At 40.1% G+C, this 19,036-nt stretch overlaps 1 protein-coding gene across 1 annotated transcript in view; it reads right to left on the reverse strand.

Annotated features, from left to right (window-relative positions):
• Positions 1 to 19,036, reverse strand: part of LOC122565549 — a 121,549-nt gene that overhangs the window by 78,476 nt on the left and 24,037 nt on the right. The window contains exons 3-4 of the mRNA XM_043721602.1: positions 2,938 to 3,052; positions 1,459 to 1,526 (exon numbers count right to left, since the gene is read on the reverse strand). Of these exons, the coding sequence (XP_043577537.1) occupies positions 1,459 to 1,526; positions 2,938 to 3,052 (183 nt within the window). The remainder of the gene's footprint in view (positions 1 to 1,458; positions 1,527 to 2,937; positions 3,053 to 19,036) is intronic.

A 19,036-nucleotide genomic window follows, 5' to 3' on the forward strand; every position in this document is an offset into this window, starting at 1 on the left:
CTTAAACTCTCTTTAAACTCCCACATCTGACAAGAAGTACATATCACTGTACTAAAGGCCATTTTTGCTTCTTCACAATCTACAGACCCAGAAAATAACACCGTCTTATTCCTCTACAAAACACTGCCCCAGGTTAAATTAATAGTTATGGCTTATATTTTAAGTTTAATCAAGAGACATATCTCCAAAACATATAATCAAGACAGAACCCACTCTAATCACTACTGCAGCCTCTGTGTTGGACACACTTAAAAGAACGATTAACTTATCTGATTCTGTATTGTGAACTTCGCCCAAACAGGTTCCTCCAAGATTAGTTGTGAATTTCACTGTTTGTTAATTTTCCCAGACGCACTCCGATGTCTAGCGATACATGAATTCAAAACAGCAAAAGCAGTAACTGTGCAGGTTCTCTCTCTCTCTCCTGCACTGTCCTCACCATGTGCTTCCTTTGTCTGCTCTTCTCCCTTTTAAAACTGCTGTTGTTTTGACTTTTTTTCCCAACCTTCCAAAACAATGCAACAGCATATAAAACAGTAAGTGCTGCTCCTGGAATTCGAGGAAAGCACCTAAAATACCTCAAAAAAAGGAGCAGCTGTTACAGCCAGAAATTTTTCCCGTCCTCAACTAGCCATCTCACACAATTTTGTGAACATTCTCACCATAGCCCATGTTATCCAGGGACTGGGAAGATTCTACCCACAACGTATGTTCAACACTTCCATAATTTCCTGATTTCCCATTATGCATGGTCTCTACAGGACTAATTCCCATTTTAGTTATTTTTTAAAATGCTTGCAGAAACTCTTGTTCTGATCAATGCTGTAATGAGGACAAGAGCAGATGGGTCCTTGCAAAATCCAACTGAGTTTCAGTAGTAGGTTTCTGCTGTGCAAGTGCAATTTGCTTTTGATGACCACTTCGATCACTTTGCTGATGTTTGAAAGTAGACTAATAGGATTGTAATTTCCTGGGGTTAGATTTGTGCTGCTTTTAGAACATTTCCATGCAATTTTCCATGTTGTTAGGTAAATGCTAGAGTTGCAATTGAAGCAGATTGGGTAGGGCCAAAGCTAGGTCTGAGGCACATGTTGTCAAGGCCCATAGCCTTTGCAGTATGCAGTTCCTTCAACCACTAGGATGCTGAGGACCTTCGACGAAGACTAGGATGAGTAATCCAGTCAGGCTTCCAGCTAAAAATTGTTGAAGGTGCTTCCGCATTTTTAAATTCCTTTCTGGCCTCATCAACCATTATCTCCAAAACCTGCTACGGTGCAGCAACTAATATCCACTGTTCTCCCTTTTATAGTGTTCCTGTGAAGTGCCTAGGAATGTTTAACTATATAACACCTATTTTATAATTGCAAGTTATATTGCTTAAGATATGTAATTTACGTTGTATACTTAGAAACAATGTCATTAAGCTAAAAAGTGAGTTGGCCTTTATCAAGTACATACCTTACAAAAAGGTTCTTGACTGATACAGCATTGATAGCTTGAAATCCCATCTACATCAAGCTTTATACCTTTAAAAGAATTGCAAAATATTTTAAGTTTTTCAAGTGAAGACAGTTGTTTTAGCCATCTCAGTTTCATTCTAGTTTCCACTGCAAATATTTTGCAATTAATGGATGATGCTAAGTATCAGAATTAAGTCATTCAACAACAGCAAAGCATGAATCAATTATTAAATGACATTCAAAATGCTATGGGCAGATTAACCCAACCAGCTTTAAGAGCTCTATTTTGTATTTTTTTTGAAGAGAGGTTTTATGACAGAGGTGAAAAGCTGTCTAATGAATTCAATAAACAGCTTGTGGGGCCTTTTTTATTTAAAAAGTTGGAACAATAGAAGCAGCCTGAATGGGTGGAGTCAAGTTCCCCACAGGCAGGATATTCAGTTTTAGTTTTTCAGTAGCAGTTGCTGCTGGGTTTGGAGGTTGCAGTACACACTCCCTGCTACTCTTTCTCCACCTCTCTGAGTTTTCATCTGATTTTTTTTTCTTCTTCCTGGACTAGAGAATTACCGGCAGACATCTATTTTGCTGAATTTGCCTTTGCCAGGAGTGTGTTGAAGAGATGTTACTATATTAGAACAGTTATTGTTTAATAGTTAAATAATCTATTATTCCATTAAGCTTTCCAATAGAGTTAATTATTCTAATTTTTTTTTTCTTGTGTTTTAACTATAATGTATGAATAAAGTTTGTTTTGCTTCAAATCTGGTAATTTGACCATTCGATTTGCATGCAGAACACACGTGACACTTGTCTTTTAAACAAGAAAACATTAGAATTTGGGCTATCCTCTTAATGCCTTCTGAGGGTTTGGTCTGGTCTATAACATATGTCTGCACAAACCCAAATGTCCATATGTCAGCACAAATAGAGAAGTTAATGCAACTAAAAGACGGCAGCACCTAATAAGGAGTTGGTGAGTGAAAAGGAGTCTCTGAAAATCAAAAGGTTGCCACCCAAAATCAAAACATAGCTCTGAGAGTACCTCAAGAGGAGTCCTAGGAAAAATATGTAGTTTTTAGCAAATGCTGTGTACGTCAGACTAGATTTTGTGGATATATCTTAAATAAATATCTTAAATCTTCAGGGTGCTTTATGGATTTCATTTTTTTAAAATGAGCTGAAAAATGTTTACATTTGAAATTATTTTGGTGTTTTTAGCACATAGAATTGTTTAATTTTATTAAAAGTAGTTAGGATAAAATTGAATTCAGGCAGAGCACAAAACAAGCTATGTCACATTATTCATACATTAGGCTTCTCAACTAGCATTCAGTTCTATTAATTTCAATATCATTGATTATCCCAACAATTCAGTTAAGAGATGGCAAAAGTGATTCTACCTGCTTTGTGCCTCAGCTTAGTTTATAAATTAATCAATCAACAATCTGGGCAAGGTAATGCATTTAACAGAGCCTACCTTCTGCAAGAATCCAGGACTTTTGCTTTGGATGATAGCTGAAAACACTGTTACCAATTAGCATCACAACATGCTCCTCCACGAATACTGCTGCTGTTAATTTATTATTTCCACTCTGTATAAAAAGAAAGATAATGACTAAACTACCAGTTTATATTATGATAATGACTGCGCACAGTGAAACCAAAAAGAGCATGAGCCAACTGAAATTTTGTAAATTTAGAATTGCAGTTTACAAAGTACAAATATCCCTAAGATATAGAAGCAGAAATAGGCCATTCAACGAGATCATGGCTGATCTGATCATCCTTACCTCCACTTGCCTGCTGTTTTTCTATAACTTTTGATTCCTTTACAGTAAAAGTCTGTCTATTTCAGCCTTACTCTGAGATTATACCCTTTAGTCATGCTTTCCATAAGGGGAAACAACCTCTAGCAGGTTCCGTGGTATTGGTAGATTATAGAATTTAAACAACTGCACAAAACTATAAAACATAATTTTCTTCTTACATTCTCTACTTTTAAAAAACTCTTTATTGAAAGGATGACAAAAATACTGTGCTCCCCCCAAAGAGAAATGACTGTTTGTTTAGTTTCACTTCCAAAGTATTGTGCTAGTATAATATTGCAATTTAATGTTTCTGATTTCATTGAGTTTAAATAACTCTTTAGTTAGGGGGAGCTTACCTCTTGGGCCAATTATCAATTTGCGTTGCATTAAACATTGATGCCATCAGATTCTGAAAAGATACTTCCAGCTAAACAGTTTATAAAGTAAATGTGATACTTTGATTTGAACACAGAACAGAAGGCAACAAAGAGCACAAGTTGTGTGCACAAGTTTGACAACCACAAAATATTTCTTGTGAGCAGGTGAAATCTCGCTGGCATCCACTGAAAGAATTGTGCTCATTTTGTCAAATAACAAAGGTTCAAATACATTGTCAGCCTGTTAATTACCTACAAATTCTAATTTATATCTCTGCCACATTTGCTTTCAATATTGTCACTCCTTCCCTTCCATTCTCCACATACCTGCTTTTACAAAGGTTGTAACAATGAGCACATCTTGGATGCTGCCAGAGGTTATTTGGTGAAAAGTGTAAATGGTGGGTGGGGGAAGGGTGACTGTGATTAAACCACTCTGAGAGAACTCACAATTGAGTGAAGAATGCAGACCAAAGTCAGTCTTAGATTACGCTGGCCAAAAGAACAGAATGAATCAAAATTAGAGTGGTGCTGGAAAAGCACAGGAGATCAGGCAGCATTGGAGGAGCAGGAAAATTGACGTTTCAGGCAGAAGCCCTTCATCAAGAATGATGAAGGGCTCCTGCCCAAAACGTCGATTTTCCTGGTCCTCGGATGCTGCCTGATCTGCTGTGCTTTTCCAGTACCACTCTAATCTTGACTCTAATCTCCAGCATCTGCAGTCCTCACTTTCGCCTAAAAGAATAGGATGAGCCTATTCAAACTTTCTACTCAGCTCCACCATTTCTCAGATTTAAATTATCAGTCTGCATTTGGTTGATGGGTTCCAAAATTCTAATGCTCTCTGAATGAAGATGTGCTTCATAGAACTCCCTCATAAAAGTATGATTTTAACTTTAAGCATACATCCCCTTGTTGTAGACTCATCCAACCCCAACCCCCTCAGCTATTTTGGCAAGCTTTTCAAAATCTTAAAAGCCTCAAACAAATCATTCCTTTGTTTGAGGAATAGGGCCCAGTTTATACAAAAATAGTACTCTTGTCAAATTTGTACTACCTTCTGCTTTTAAAGATTGTTGAGGTAGCTAACACTATGCAAGCTGTTCCTTGGCCAAATATCACAGGTGGTTATCCCTACTTTAAACAGTCTGTGTCACTGGAAAGGTAGTAAACCATGGTTGCAAGAAATGATGGAAATCTATTGAGAATTGAATTTTGTGCTGTGATAGATTGAAAAATAGTTAAACTTTCATGGGGGCATCCATTTAGGTTTTTCAGTAATGTGCTAGATGTCTTGTTGCAATAAATGGAGAGGAGAGTTAGGCTGCACTTGCAGGAGAGCAGAAAATTCTGCAGATGAAATTCTCAGGAGGCAGGAGAGAGTAGGTAGAAGTAGCAGAGGTCAACACCAGCAGAGCACTTGCAAAAAAATGGATATAGTGTATGTAGATGTTTAACAATCTAAAGAAAGTTCTCAAGGAAAGCGAGTTTAATGTTCAAATAGTATATTCTATAACTACACCAGGCATCTTATTGACTGCACAACTATTCATTTGGTTCAGCTTATCATCACTCACATTATATTAATGCAAGCCTTTCCCCAGCACACACTGGCAACTATTCAATCATGACTGCCACTTTATCCAAATATGTCACTTGACTCTTTCTTGCAGATAAAAGTAGTGCACCATCAGGGAACAGAAGGTAAGTACAGAAAGAAGAGAACTGCATTAACGTGTTTTAATATACACTGAGGACTGATCAGTATAGGAAGAATCACAATGTAGCTATCTGCCCACGTTGAGGCAATACACAATTGAGCAATGTCTAGGAGAGGGGGAAAGGATAGTGCAGATACCACAGACCAAGGTCATGTCCTAATTATGGTGCAACACAGTCAGATGAGGGCTGTCATGAGCCAACACTGAACTTGCTTTCCTTGAGAACTTCCTTCAGATTGTTAAACATCTTTACGCACTGTATCCATTTTCATGGAAGTGCTCTTCTGGCATTGACCACTGTGCGACTTCTACTTGATGGATGCATACAACCATTACTTTGTAGACCGGAAAGCCTGCCAAAGAACATTCTCACAACTTCAAAGACCATGAAGGATCCCATTTCCAATTCACAGTGCCTTGAAGCTTGGGGCCCCGTCCTTTACAACATATAATGTCACCTGCCACAATAGTCAAGTCTCTGGTAACTAACATCACTATTTCAATTGTACCACAAATTACTTTAATTAAAAGTCTGAATACAGCTGCTACAGAAAGGATGTTGTTAAACTTGAAAGGATTCAGAAAAAAATTACAAGGTTGTTGCCAGGGTTGAAGAGTTTGAGCGACAGGGAGGAGCTGAATAGGTTTGGGCTATTTTCATTGGAGTATGGGAGACTGAAGGGTGATCTTATGGAAGTTTACAAAATCATGGACATAATAGTTAAGGGCTTTTCCCTGGGGTGAGTGAGCCCAAAACTGGAGGGCTTGATTTAAGGTGAGAGGAGAAAGTTTTAAAAGGGATCTAAAGGGCAACTTTTTCATGCAGAGGGTGTTGTGTGTATGGAATAAACAGCCAGTGGAAGTGGTAGAGGCTGGTACAATTACGATATTTAATAGGCATCTAGGTGTGTGAATACAAGGATTTAGAGGGATATGGGCCAAATATTGGGAAATGGGACTAGATTAATTCAGATTATCTGGTCAGCATGGAGGAGTTGGACCAAAGAGTCTATTTCTGTGCTGTACCACTCTATAACACTATGCTGTCATCCAAATACCGACTGGAACCATCATGCCCTGGATACCACTGTTCAAAGCAGCAGCTATGGCTGTGTATCAATCTGCTCTAAACAAGCCAGCAAAAGGACTAAGACATTACCAAGGGAGAATGTCATGAACAAAAGGGACAAGATCCTCTTATTCTCTGTCTCAGGATGTAGCTTTTCTGTTCCTGTTCTTGTCATTTTATGATTGCCCTGCTGCTGTTGATCAGCAAGCCAGCCAAGACTACTGCCTTGGTCAGCAGGCCAAGATAATGAAACTTGAGTCCAGGACCTGTAGGTCCATAGCTTTTTCAAGGAATTTGTAAAATTGGATTCAAATGTGCATTTGCTGATGATTTTAATTGTGTTGTTGGATTAAGGCTAACATCTAACATGCATAGGCAGTGACAAGAAGTAGGAAAGGAATTTAGGACTGTTTGTGAGAGGGTTGAGATTATGCTAACACTAGTTGAGATTACACTTAATGTCAATAAATGCTCCTACATTTTGTATTGTAGCTCCTGCTCCCATTCTCCTCTGCTTCTGACCCTATAGGTGACAGCAAAGACTGTTTGTTCACAATCAACAAATTGTGCAATGTTGAACATACTGCTATAAATCTTGATACACAATCAGCTCCAGACCAAGCTGAACATCATGTTGTTTAAGGATTGCAATTCACTAGTTAGATTAGATTAGATTACTTAGTGTGAAAACAGGCCCTTTGGCCCAACAAGTCCACACTGACCCTCCGAAGAGCAACCCACTTGGATCCATTCCCCCACATTTATCCCTTCACCTAACACAACGGGCAATTTAGCATTGCCCAATCACCTAATCTGCACATCTTTGGACTGTGGGAGGAAACCCACGCAGACACGGGAAGAATGTGCGAACTCCACACAGACAGTTGCCTGAAGCGAGAATTGAACCCGGGTCTCTGGCGTTGTGAGGCAGCAGTGCTAACCACTATACCACATGGTGTAAGAGGATATGTTTTGTGTGTTAATCATCAAACAGCTGCTATTATGGGCAGGTTCCCTGTTTGAGGAAGTTGGGCTTTTGGAGGTTTAAAGACCAATGAGTCACCACAAAGTGTGTTCTTACTATAGGTTCATTTGATTACATGCATAAGATTCAGTGACTGAAGGGATGTGTTTTAAAGAACAATAAAAGATTCACCCTAATGGAGCAGAGAGAAGAAATTCTGTTGAAGCCAAGAACAGCTTTAAACTTTAAGAACACATCTCTGTTCAGAGTGTGGTATAATTGGTAAATGAGATGTAGAATTTTAAGTGGTGTCAATGGGGAATACCTTTTCTGTAGCTGTCTATAATGACTAACCAATGTTAATTTTAATTTATTTCCCAGTGTAAAATTAATACAAACTCTTGTTTTACTCAACTGTTAATGGGATGTGGGCATTACTGACTAGGCTAACATTTACTACCCATCCATAACTGCCCTTGAGAAAATAGTGCGAAGCTGACTTCTTGAACCGTAGCAGTCCTTGGGTGTAGGAACACCTATTAGAAGGTAGTTCCATGATTTTGACCAAGCAACAATGAGGGAATAGCAATATTGCTGTAAGTCTAGATGGTGTGTGGCTTGAAGGGGAACCTCCAGATAGTTGTGTTCCCATCCATCGCTCACCCTTATTCTTATAGCTGGTATAACTGTGGGTTCAGAAGCTGTTGTCATTTTGATGCTTGGTGATTTGCTGCAGTACATCTTGCGGATGATACAAAATGCTGCCATCATGTGTTTGTGGTTAAGGGAATAAATGCTGAAGTTGGTAAATGGTATCAAGCTTCTCACATTGCTGCAAGTAGATCATCCAGGTAAGTGGAGCACATTCCATCATATTCCTGAGTAGTATCTTGTAGATGGTGAACAAGCATTAGGGGGATAAGGGATATAACTTGCCACTGAATTCCAAGCCACTGGCCTTTTCTTGTAGCTACACTATTTATATTGCTGATCTAGTTCCGATTTTTACCAATTGTAAACCCCAGGATGTTGATAAACTCAGTGATGGCAAGTGTTGCATATCAAGGGATCTAGTTAGATTCTCTCTTGGTGAAGATGGCTATTGCTGACAAATTGTATGGCAATGATGTTAATTGCTAATTATCAGCCCAGGCCTACATATTGCCAAGGTCCTGCTACATAGAGGCACAAACTGCTTCCGTATATGAAGTGTTGTAAATGCTCCTCAACATTGTACAGTCATTAACAAACATACCCACCTCTGACTTTTTTTTAAAAAAATCATTCAAGGGATAATGACATCGCTGGCTAGACCAGCACTTATTGGCCATCCCTAACTGCATAGAAGGCAGTTAGAAGTAAACCACATTGCTGTGGGTCTGGAAACATATATAGACCAGATTTTCTAAAGGATGGCAGATTTTCTCCCTGAAAAGGACATTCATGTAAGAATTTTGACAGAGAAAAGATCAGAGTCACGCAGCATAGAAACAGACCCTTTGGTTCAACTTGTCCATGCCAACCAGATATCCTAAATTAATCTAGTCCCATTTGCCAGCATTTGGCCCCTTTTATCCCTTTTAAATCTTTCTCCTCTCACCTTAAAATTTATGCACTCCAGTTTTGGACTTCCCCACCTGGGGTATTCACCCTATCCATGCCCCTCATGTTCTTACAAATTTCTAAGGTCACCCCTCAGCCTCCAACTCTCCAGAGAAAACAGACCCGCCTATTCAGCCTCTCTCTATAGCTTAAACTCTCCAACCCTGGCAACATCCTTGTTTCACAACATTCTTCCTATAGCAGCAAGACCAGAATTGCATACAGTATTCTAAAAGTGGCATAATCAATATCCTGTACAGCCACATGACCTCCCAACTTCTATACTCAATGCACTGACCAATAAAGGCAAGCATACTAAATGCCTTCTTCACTATCCTATCTACCTGCAACTGAACCAGCTGAAGGCAGCTGGGTCTAGGATATTACCCTGAGTAATTCTTACAGTGATGACATTGGATGAGGTTGATCATTCCAGTGCAATTGCAGTATCTTTGTGCTAGGTAGGACTCCAACCCAGGGAATTTCACCCAGTTCCCATGGATTTCACAGTTTCACTTGGGCTCCTTGATGCCATACCTAGTCAAATTTTGCCTTTATGCCAAAGACGATCACTCTCACTTTATCTCTGGAGCTCTGCCTTTTTGTCCATATTTGGACCAAGACTGTAATAAGGTCATGAATTGGAGCAGCCTTGGTGGAATCTTGACTGAGCGTTAGTGAGCCAATTCTCTTTCAAGTGCCACTTGTTAGCACTGTTGATGACTATTGTCCATTTGGCAGGAAGACTAACAAAAGCATTACTCAACAAATTATATTACTCAAAAGATTTGTACCTATGTATGTACAGGATGTAATTGGGAAAGGCAATTTTAAAAGCTGTAAAGCCATGGCTTGACTGCTTCCAATGTGAACACTCGAACACCGGTTCTGATGATTCCTCAAATTCATGTGTGAGAAAGCCCTTTTGTTCTTCACACTCGTGTTCTTTGAACTTGTCAACTTTGCACATTCTCTAAATTTAGAGGTGGAATCACTGTCGTCTGAAAGCTGCCATGTGCACCTCCATCTGTTCTCTGTAAACAGTTAACTTTATGCTTTTAACGTAATGGGCAATTACTGGATACAATTTCTTGACAGATGAAAAGAACAAATTATCCATTATTGATAATGCCCTCAACTACCATTACATAGTGCAAATACGTAAGCCAAATCATCATGAAAGAAGAAAGGCACATAAAAATTAAGAGTCAGTCACTCTTGTAGTTTTTACCCTATTTTGAGAATACAGTTTCAATCAGTGGCTGGCATGTTTCATTCATTTGTGATGACGCCATTCCTTTAACAGGGTTAGGTTGTCTTGGTTTTTTTTAACGAGAGGTTGTAAACAACACAGGTCCTGAAAAGTCTGAGGGTGGATGGATTTTAGGGCCAATTTGTTTACAGCTAACAGATACTGCCTCAGGCAAAAGGCTTTCAAATTTTAAAAATATATAATGAAAGGGGAGTGGCCAATTCTCACAGCTCAGTTTTTCTTCGTTGGTTTAGGATTTAATGCAGCAGTGTGTATGAAGGCTGCTGGACCCTCTCTCTGTGACTTCATTCCTGTGTTTCATTTTACCTTTTGTGCCAAGGGATGTTTTAGGGATTGTTGCAAGTATTTTGGAATGGCATCATTATGTTGGGATAGTCTGATGGGTTTTCGGATAGGATAAATTATTTGATATTCTGTACTCCTTTGTTTCATTCAATAATCCTGTAATTAAATTCTGTTTTATTTAAAACAGTCTGACCAGCTGATTATCTCTTAGAATAGCCACTGTACATTTGCTTAAAATCAAATAGCAAAATTAGGATCTGGGCTACCTTCTTGAAATGTTTTGAGGTGCCTGGCCTGGTCCATAAAAAATTGTGGGTTCTTTGTGGGATTTGTTTGTAGTTCCAAATTTGGATTAGAGTTATTGGACTCGAAGACAGGGAGTGGTAAGTGTTAGTGTCTTTTATTCCAGGCGTTGATTTGGTTGGTTTAAACAGTGCTTGGGATAGCAATGACTCTTTCAGTCACAATAGTTTTCTGGGGGTGGAATAAGTTACCTTGACCTTGGGGGTTTTACAAAAGGTGGTTAAGGCCAAGCTGCAGGAATTGGCAGGCAAGCTGGAGTTGGAGCTGCCTCCTTCTGTGAGGAAGGGAGGGCTAATTACAGCATTCGCTCAGCATTTAAGTTTGCTGGAAACACCATCAGAATCTTTAGAGATGGCTAAAGTTCAATTGAAAATGAAGCAGCTTGAGTTAGAGGTGTTGTATAGGTGTATATGTATCTTTAAGAGAGCTAAAGCTGGCAAGAACTTAGGCATTGTGTGCTGAAAACTTTAAATGTAATATTTGGCTGTGAAACAACTGGCTGAGCTGAGATGACATGGTAAACAAACTTGAATTTGGCCAGTTTAAAAATTATGCCACTAGATACCAAAATCCAATCGAATTTGAATGTTACTGTTTTGACAACATCAAACCAATGAGATGATCCAATGTTTTGGGGTGTAAAAATCAGATATTTTGAACAGTTAGCCAGAGCGGCAAAGAGCACCAACAAGCATAGACTGCCTACAGAACTGCTCTCTGAAAGATACCTGTTCATATGAAATCAGTGCAGAAGACTGAAGAAAAGACCCCAAAAAATCCATAGAGGAAGATAGAGAGGAGAATCAATGCGGCTGACTGGTTTTGAAATTTGAACTTTCTGTAAAACCAAATCTAGGGGGTTTTAAATGGATTCAGTAAAGTGTTGCAGAGTGGAAGGTAGATAAATAGTTAGGACAAAAAGAGGTGACAGTGTGGATAGTTGTTTAACATTGTCTTTTATTGAAGCAAAGAATAAATTGTTTTTTTCCTTTAATTAGCGAGATTTGGTAGTTCTTTGTCACTCATACATTTACAGATTATGAGGAAAGATAAGCTTTTCTGTGAGTCTGGTTTAAATTAGCAGAGGTGCTTACCCCATGTTGTGGGAGATTAGAAATGTTGTTTTTGCAGGTGGGAGAGGGGGTGTAGTGGGGGGAAGGGAAGGGGAACATTATACAAACGGTCGCAGAATTCTTGTATAGCATGTAGCATGTAGCATACTTAAAGCTAAGACTTTAATGAATATAGAGAGTCTTTTTAAGAAAATAGTTTTAAGCTAGGAAATAACTTTAAAGTGTTGTAGTTGACCACAAAAAGAAGAAGCAGGGGCATTTCACAATAAAGCTTATAGTATGATAAGAGAAACTGAATAAAAGAACAAGCTGTAACAAACAAGGAACAAAGAATGCAGACAAGGACAGCAGGATGGCCAGATAAGAAAATAACTAACAAGTGAGGTAATCGGATGGGAAAAGGGTGGCATGATTCCGCAACTTGCAAACTGAATAAGAAAGCTAACATGCTCTGTTTTGGTGCACATTTCTGCTTGATTGCAGAAGCGTCCGGTCCTTGCAAGGCTGTAATAAATTGTTCTTGTTTCCAAGGCTTTGTCTCAGGCTGATTGATTTGTGAGTGAGTTCTGTTTCTCACAATTGGGGGCCTCATTCCGGGATCCAAAACTCCGACTGCTCGACACTTTTGGGACGACGGAGGAGGTGCACCTCGCCGATTTTGGTGATCTCCGACTCCCTTGTTTGCCGTTCACGGTTTGGGCGAGTACGATCCAGACTGGGAGACCCTGGAAACAAAGCGGGCAGACGCGGCGGATTCGGTTGGGCAACTCTTGTGCACAAGACCCGGGTAGGGAAAGATCTTAAAGGATATATCCGGGCAACCAGGGGCAGTGGTATTTGCTGCAGGAATTGCCACGGGACGGGGCGCATCGAAATGACCAGGTAACTCTGTGCACAGACCAAGGTAAGAAAAGAGACCTTTAAGTATTGCCTTGGTGGTCGGGACATACGAAAGTACGGGGAATTGGCGATATATAAAAATATTCAAAGCTAGAGGAGTCGTGTGGGAAGCTCAAAGTGTCTGTGAGACACGGTGCGTGTGTGTGTGTGTGCCTTACATAAAAGTGATTTATGGAGAACAGTTGAAGTCTCAAAAAAAGCATATAATTGGTCAGATTAATTGGATGAGTAAGGTGTCTAGTCAGGACCCTGAAAGGGGTGTGGAAGAAGGTGACACCGGACCTCATTAAGGTTAATTAAATTAGCAACAATGGGAGGCACGGAGAGTTGCCTGTGTAACGATCGATCTGTAAATAACGTTAAAGGGGAATATATTCCGCCCGACAGTTCTTTGGGGAAAATGTTGGGTAATTGGGAACACAACTCCCGGATGCGGGAGAAAGATTAGGCTAAAATGATAAACTATTGTTTCGTTTGGACTAGAGAAAGTATTAAGGCGCCTGGTATTTTTTTTTTGGCCCAAATATGGGTCCGAAGATGATTGCCTGTGCCAAGATCTAAATATATACGTCAATCGGAAAGAAACATACAGTCAAGAAGAGTCAGAATATGTGGCTTGTTGGATAGGGAGCGCAGGAGTAAAATTATGTCCCATGAATACGGAGGAATCAGGAAAAAAAAGAAAGAATGAAAAAGGGAAACCACAATGGGATCCCTTAACGTGTTTGCCGCCCCATATACTACTCCCCGGAGTGAGCCTACAGCTCCTGAAGTAAAACCGAGTCCAGACACAGAAAGGGGAATGGACTCTGAACTAAAAGATGCAGAACCTAGGGCGCTCAGAATCACTCGAGCCATCACACGTAAAGGAGGGGCAGAGATAATGGAAAATGTAAAATTATATCTCTTACGAGAGGTTCCGATTGGAGAAAGTACAATCAAATATGTAAATGCTCCCTGAACTAGCAGTGAAGTTAGGGTCTTTAAAAAGGAAATGAAAAGTTTAATAGAGGATCCGGTTGGACTAGCCGAACAATTAGAGCAATTCCTAGGGCCTAATTATATACCTGGGGAGAACTGATGGCAATTTTAGGAACGTTATTTTCAGGGGAAGAACGAGATATGATTAGGAGAGCGGCTTTATAGGAATGGGAAAAGAAACACCCAGTTGGGGAAGAAGGGGCCCCAGCAGAACAGAAATTCCCAAATGTTGACCCTCATTGGGAAAATATTGACAGAGAAGGTAGGGAGTCAATGCGGGATCTACGAGAAACGGTAATACTAGGAATTAAAGAGGCGGCACTTAGATCACAAAACTTTGTTAAGGCCTCTGAAGTACAACAAGAGAAGGATTTCTTAAATGCACCCCTTCTGCATTTCTTAAAAGGCTCAAGGAGGCCACAAGGAAGTATTTGGGAATGGATCCCGATAATCAGATAGCACAGGGACTCTTAAAGGTCCAGTTTGTAACTAAATCATGGTCTTACATACAAAAGAAATTACAGAAATTAGATGGATGGAGTGAAAGACAGATGGAAGAACTGTTATGTGAGGCACAGAAAGTGTATGTGAAAAGGGAAGACGAGAATCAGAAACAGAACGCCAAAATGATGGTGGAGGCAGTAGAAGAAATAACAAAAAAGGAGACTGGGATCAGGGGATAACAGGAAGGATAGGGGAGGACACGAAAGACAAAGGTCGGATACCCGGGAAAGGAGGCAACAGGCAGGGTGTTACCATTGCGGGAAAGTGGGGCATTTTAAACGGGAATGCCCGGAATTAGCACGAGAAAGGGAAGCCGTTTCCCTAATGACTTTAGATGAAGATTAGGGGAGTCAGGGGTTCCTTCCTCCTGAGACCCTCCGGGAACCCTTGATAAATTTAAAGGTGGGACCTGAAGGGGAGGAGACAGTATTTTTGGTGGACACGGGAACGGCACGGTCATCCCTAAGTTTTAGACCTACCGGTGTTAAATTGACTAACAAGAATCTCAGGGTTTCCGGAGTAAAAGGTGAGGAATTCTTGGTGCCTATTTTTAAGCCAACCCTAATTAGAGGAAATGATGAGGAAGTGACAGGACAATTACCAACTGTAGAGTTCAATGATAAGTTTTTAAAGAACTATATTGTGGCGCTCGGCTCTTCTTTGTCTGTCCTTAGGAAGAAGGGTCTGTTGACCCAGACACCTCCACTTGAGTTTGCAGTACATCAGATACGACCGGGTGATTGGGTCCTGATAAAGACCTAAAAAGATACCAAACTGCACCCAAGCTGGGAGGGACCGTTCCTAACCCTCCTGACTACTGAAACAGCCATCCGAACTGCTAAAAAAGGGTGGAGTCATTACACTCGTGTTAAGGGCCCCGTGGAGGCTCTTCCCCTCGGCAGAGTGGCAAGCACATCTTACAGACAACCCTCTGAAAATCAAACTGAGCAAAAAGAATGGACTGAGATAAGAGACTATTAAGTATTGGTTAAAAAAACTGTATCCCAAAACAATTGTAAGTGTTGCATGGACTCACTCCTCCCTGGTATTTAAAGGGTTAGGGAATAGACAGATATGATTGTGAGCTGAAATGAGTGGTCAGCTTTATATTGTCACGATAATATTGGCACTAGCTGCCAAGGGGGGGTGGGAAAAATCATTTTACCACTTTATGTCAAAATTATGCTAAACTAAAGGGGCATACTGACTGTTGGGTATGTGTGGAGATCCCACACCATGGGGAATCGGAATTCCTCTCATGGTAATACCACTTATCAAAAGAGAAGTGTACGATGTGCAACAATTTGACTCGGGCACAAATGATAAAACTTGGAGATTTGAAAGGGGTAATTATAACTTTGCGGGGTGGTTCCTCGACCAGCCCCGAAAACTCTGGGTGCTAAAAATGGCTTTAGAGTTTCCCCACCGAAAGGAGCAGTAAATACCACTTGTTTCTGTAATCAGAATGATACCGAACCCTTCCGATTAGGAAAATCATCTTGTGTCTACACCAGCCAAGCCAAGCCACTGCCACGACCATTCCCCAAATATTAAACAGAACATATTGGGTATGCGGCCAGAAGGCCTATCCATTTATCCCCGGCAAGAAGTACGTTTGGATTGGCGGATGTAACGGGAATGGGTGCTGGGACAATCCTGTTCAGACACTATCTCAAAACTAGAAAGGTTGGAGTGGCTGCTGCTACCTCGCCTATATAATTCCCCACTTGAGGCTGCTAAAGAGAGCCCCAAAAATACCTCGGAATAAACAGGGAGGAAGGCGAGTAACCCGGAAAGTAACCGAAAGAGATCGCCTCCTCTGGACTTTGATACTTATGTATGGGACCACTCGAGCAGGAGTAGAAATACAAAAGTTGGCGGCTTCCCTGGAAGAGTTGGCCAACAATACTGCTGATGCGTTGGCCGAAACCAATCCCAAGTAGCAGACATAACGACTGAAATGATTGCCACTAGGCTAACGACTTTTCAGAACAAGATGGCTCTAGATTATATTCTGGCAGAGAAAGGTGGTACCTGTGCACTAATTGGGGAAGGGGGTTAGTCAATCTGACTATCTATGGATTATTGATATTAGTGGGTCTGGTGATAGGGTTCAATGTCCTAAAATGGGTAACGAGCCGACTGATGATACCCCTTGGGGAAGGAACCCAAATAAATCATCAGATGCTTTTACAATCAGCAGGTGATATGCAACAAAGAGAAAGTCAAAGAATGCTTCCAGAGTTCGAGGGACGAACAACACATATGTAAAATGTAAGACTGTGAACCCCATCGCCAAAAGGTGTAAGAGGGCAGAACATAAGAAAATGAATTTAAGGAGACTTAATAAGTGCAGAAACAACAGTTTTAAAAAAAAGGGGAATTGTGGGAGATTAGAAATGTTGTTTTTGCAGGTGGGGGAGGGGGTGTTGTGGGGGGAAGGGAAGGGGAACATTATACAAACGGTCGCAGAATTCTTGTAGCATGTAGCATATTTAAGGCTAAGACTTTAATGAATATAGAGGGTCTTTTAAACAAAATAGTTTTAAGCTAGGAAATAACTTTAAAGTGTTGTAGTTGACCACAAAAAGAAGAAGCAGGGGCATTTCACAATAAAGCTTATAGTATGATAAGAGAAATTGGATTAAAGAACAAGCTGTAACAAACAAGGAACAAAGAATGCAGACAAGGACAGCAGGATGGCCAGATAAGAAAATAACTAACAAGTGAGGTAACCTGCTTATGATAGGATGGGAAAAGGGAGGTGTGATTCCACAACTTGTAAACTGAATAAGAAAGCTAACATGCTCTGTTTTGGCGCACATTTCTGCTTGATTGCAGAAGTGTCCGGTCCTTACAAGGCTGTAATAAATTGTTCTTATTTCCAAGGCTTTGTCTCATTGATTGATTTGTGAGTGATTTCTGTTTCTCACAATGTCATAACAGAGGCAAAAGACAAGGAAAGGACAGAAATAAAAGTTTGAATTAAATTAAAAGCAGAAGAGAGGAAAAAAGTTTGAACTTCAGAAATTGGCACTTAGGAAGGTTAGCTTAAAAGAATGGAGATGAAAACTGAAGATAAGCTTGGTGAGGAAGAGAGTGAGGAAGAGCAAACCCATGGTAGTCAAAGACCTGGTGAGAAACTGTTTAAATATATTCAAGCATTGCCTAAATTTGAAGAGAAGGATGTAGAAGCCTTTTTCATGTCATTTGAAAAAAGATGGCTAAACAAATGCAGTGGCCAGTGACCATGTGGGTTTTGTTGATCCAAACAAAAACTTGTAGGTAGAGCTAATGAGGTATTCACATCACTATCAGAGGAGGTAACTGGGGAGTGAGGGGGTGAAAAAAGCTATCTTAAGTGCATATGAGCTTGTGCCAGAAGCCTACAATGTTTCAGGAATCTAAGAATAGAGCAAACCTATGACGCTCTCAGAGAGACAATTATTTTGGAGGAGTTCAAAACTTCACTTCCTGAAGTAGTGAGAACTCATGTGGAAGAGCAGAGAGTTAAACTGGCAAGATTAGCAGCTGAAATGGCTAATGAGCTGGTCCATAAATCAAAGTTTGGCTTCCAGAATCAAATTTCAATTCATGAGGGATAGAAATTGAGGAAAAGAGAAATCCTCATGTGGAAAGGGAAAGATAGATCTCTGAAGATCAAAAAGGATTGTTACAACATGGGGTAAACCATCCTGCTTAATTAAAACCAGCAACACAAGATTTATCCCACGCAGTAATCTGAAAATTCAAGAGGCAAAGAACTATTTAACGTAAAAATTAACAACTTTATTTCTTAAAGTATAACAGAATAATTAACGAACAAATATTTACAACTCCTTCCTGTAACTTATCTTTTACTGTCCCCTCTACGATACTGGTCTGATAAAAACTCCAATTAAGATTTCCAAAACAAAACTTCTCAAAACCAGGCAGCTTTCGGTTCTTCTGTATTCCTGTCTTTTCTTCTTGGGGTTTCTGCTTCACAGGTTAATGATCGATAAATGTACCTTTAAGAGAGCTGTTTATCGGGCAGTCTTTTTACATGCAGGTGACTTGGCAGTTCTCCTCAACTGCTCAATTTTCGCCAGCCTTACATCCGCCAAAGCATTGGATTGTGTCATTGGCTTTTAAGGTAACTATACTAAATTCAAACTGGATTGAAATTTGGTATTTTTCAGAGTATAATTTAAACTGATTGATTGGCCTAATTCAAATCTGTTTTATTGTTTCCAGGCAACCCAGCTATTAGAGTTGTTTGACCAAATGTTACATTGTTACCTTATTGAAAACACTTGGTGCTGTCATGTAGTTCTGCTAGCTTCTAACTAGCAAAGATACAGTGCATTCACATCTTCATAACAAGGATAACTTACCACAGGGGAAAAAGGAGACCCTTTAAAAAGGGACAGATGTTAAAAAGCTCCGGTGTTTTCACTACAATAAAATAGGTCACCCGAAAATCAATGTTGGTAGGTTAAGGAGAAGCATTGGGAAGCCAGATGAAAGAAATCAGGATAAACTAGTGAATTTTATTGGAGTGGTAACAGAAAGCACAGTGGAGGCTAGAAAGCTGCACCAGCATGTGCAAGCTGGTCGGAGGTTGGTTAAGGAGGAAGTGCCAGATCTTGAAAAAAAGCCTGCAAAGGTAAAGTTTATTTGCATGGGCCAGAAGCAGCAGGTAAAGAGGTCACAATATTAAGAGACACAGGATCC

The sequence above is a fragment of the Chiloscyllium plagiosum genome, chromosome 31 (genome assembly GCF_004010195.1).
Source record: "Chiloscyllium plagiosum isolate BGI_BamShark_2017 chromosome 31, ASM401019v2, whole genome shotgun sequence".
Taxonomy (NCBI): domain Eukaryota; kingdom Metazoa; phylum Chordata; class Chondrichthyes; order Orectolobiformes; family Hemiscylliidae; genus Chiloscyllium; species Chiloscyllium plagiosum.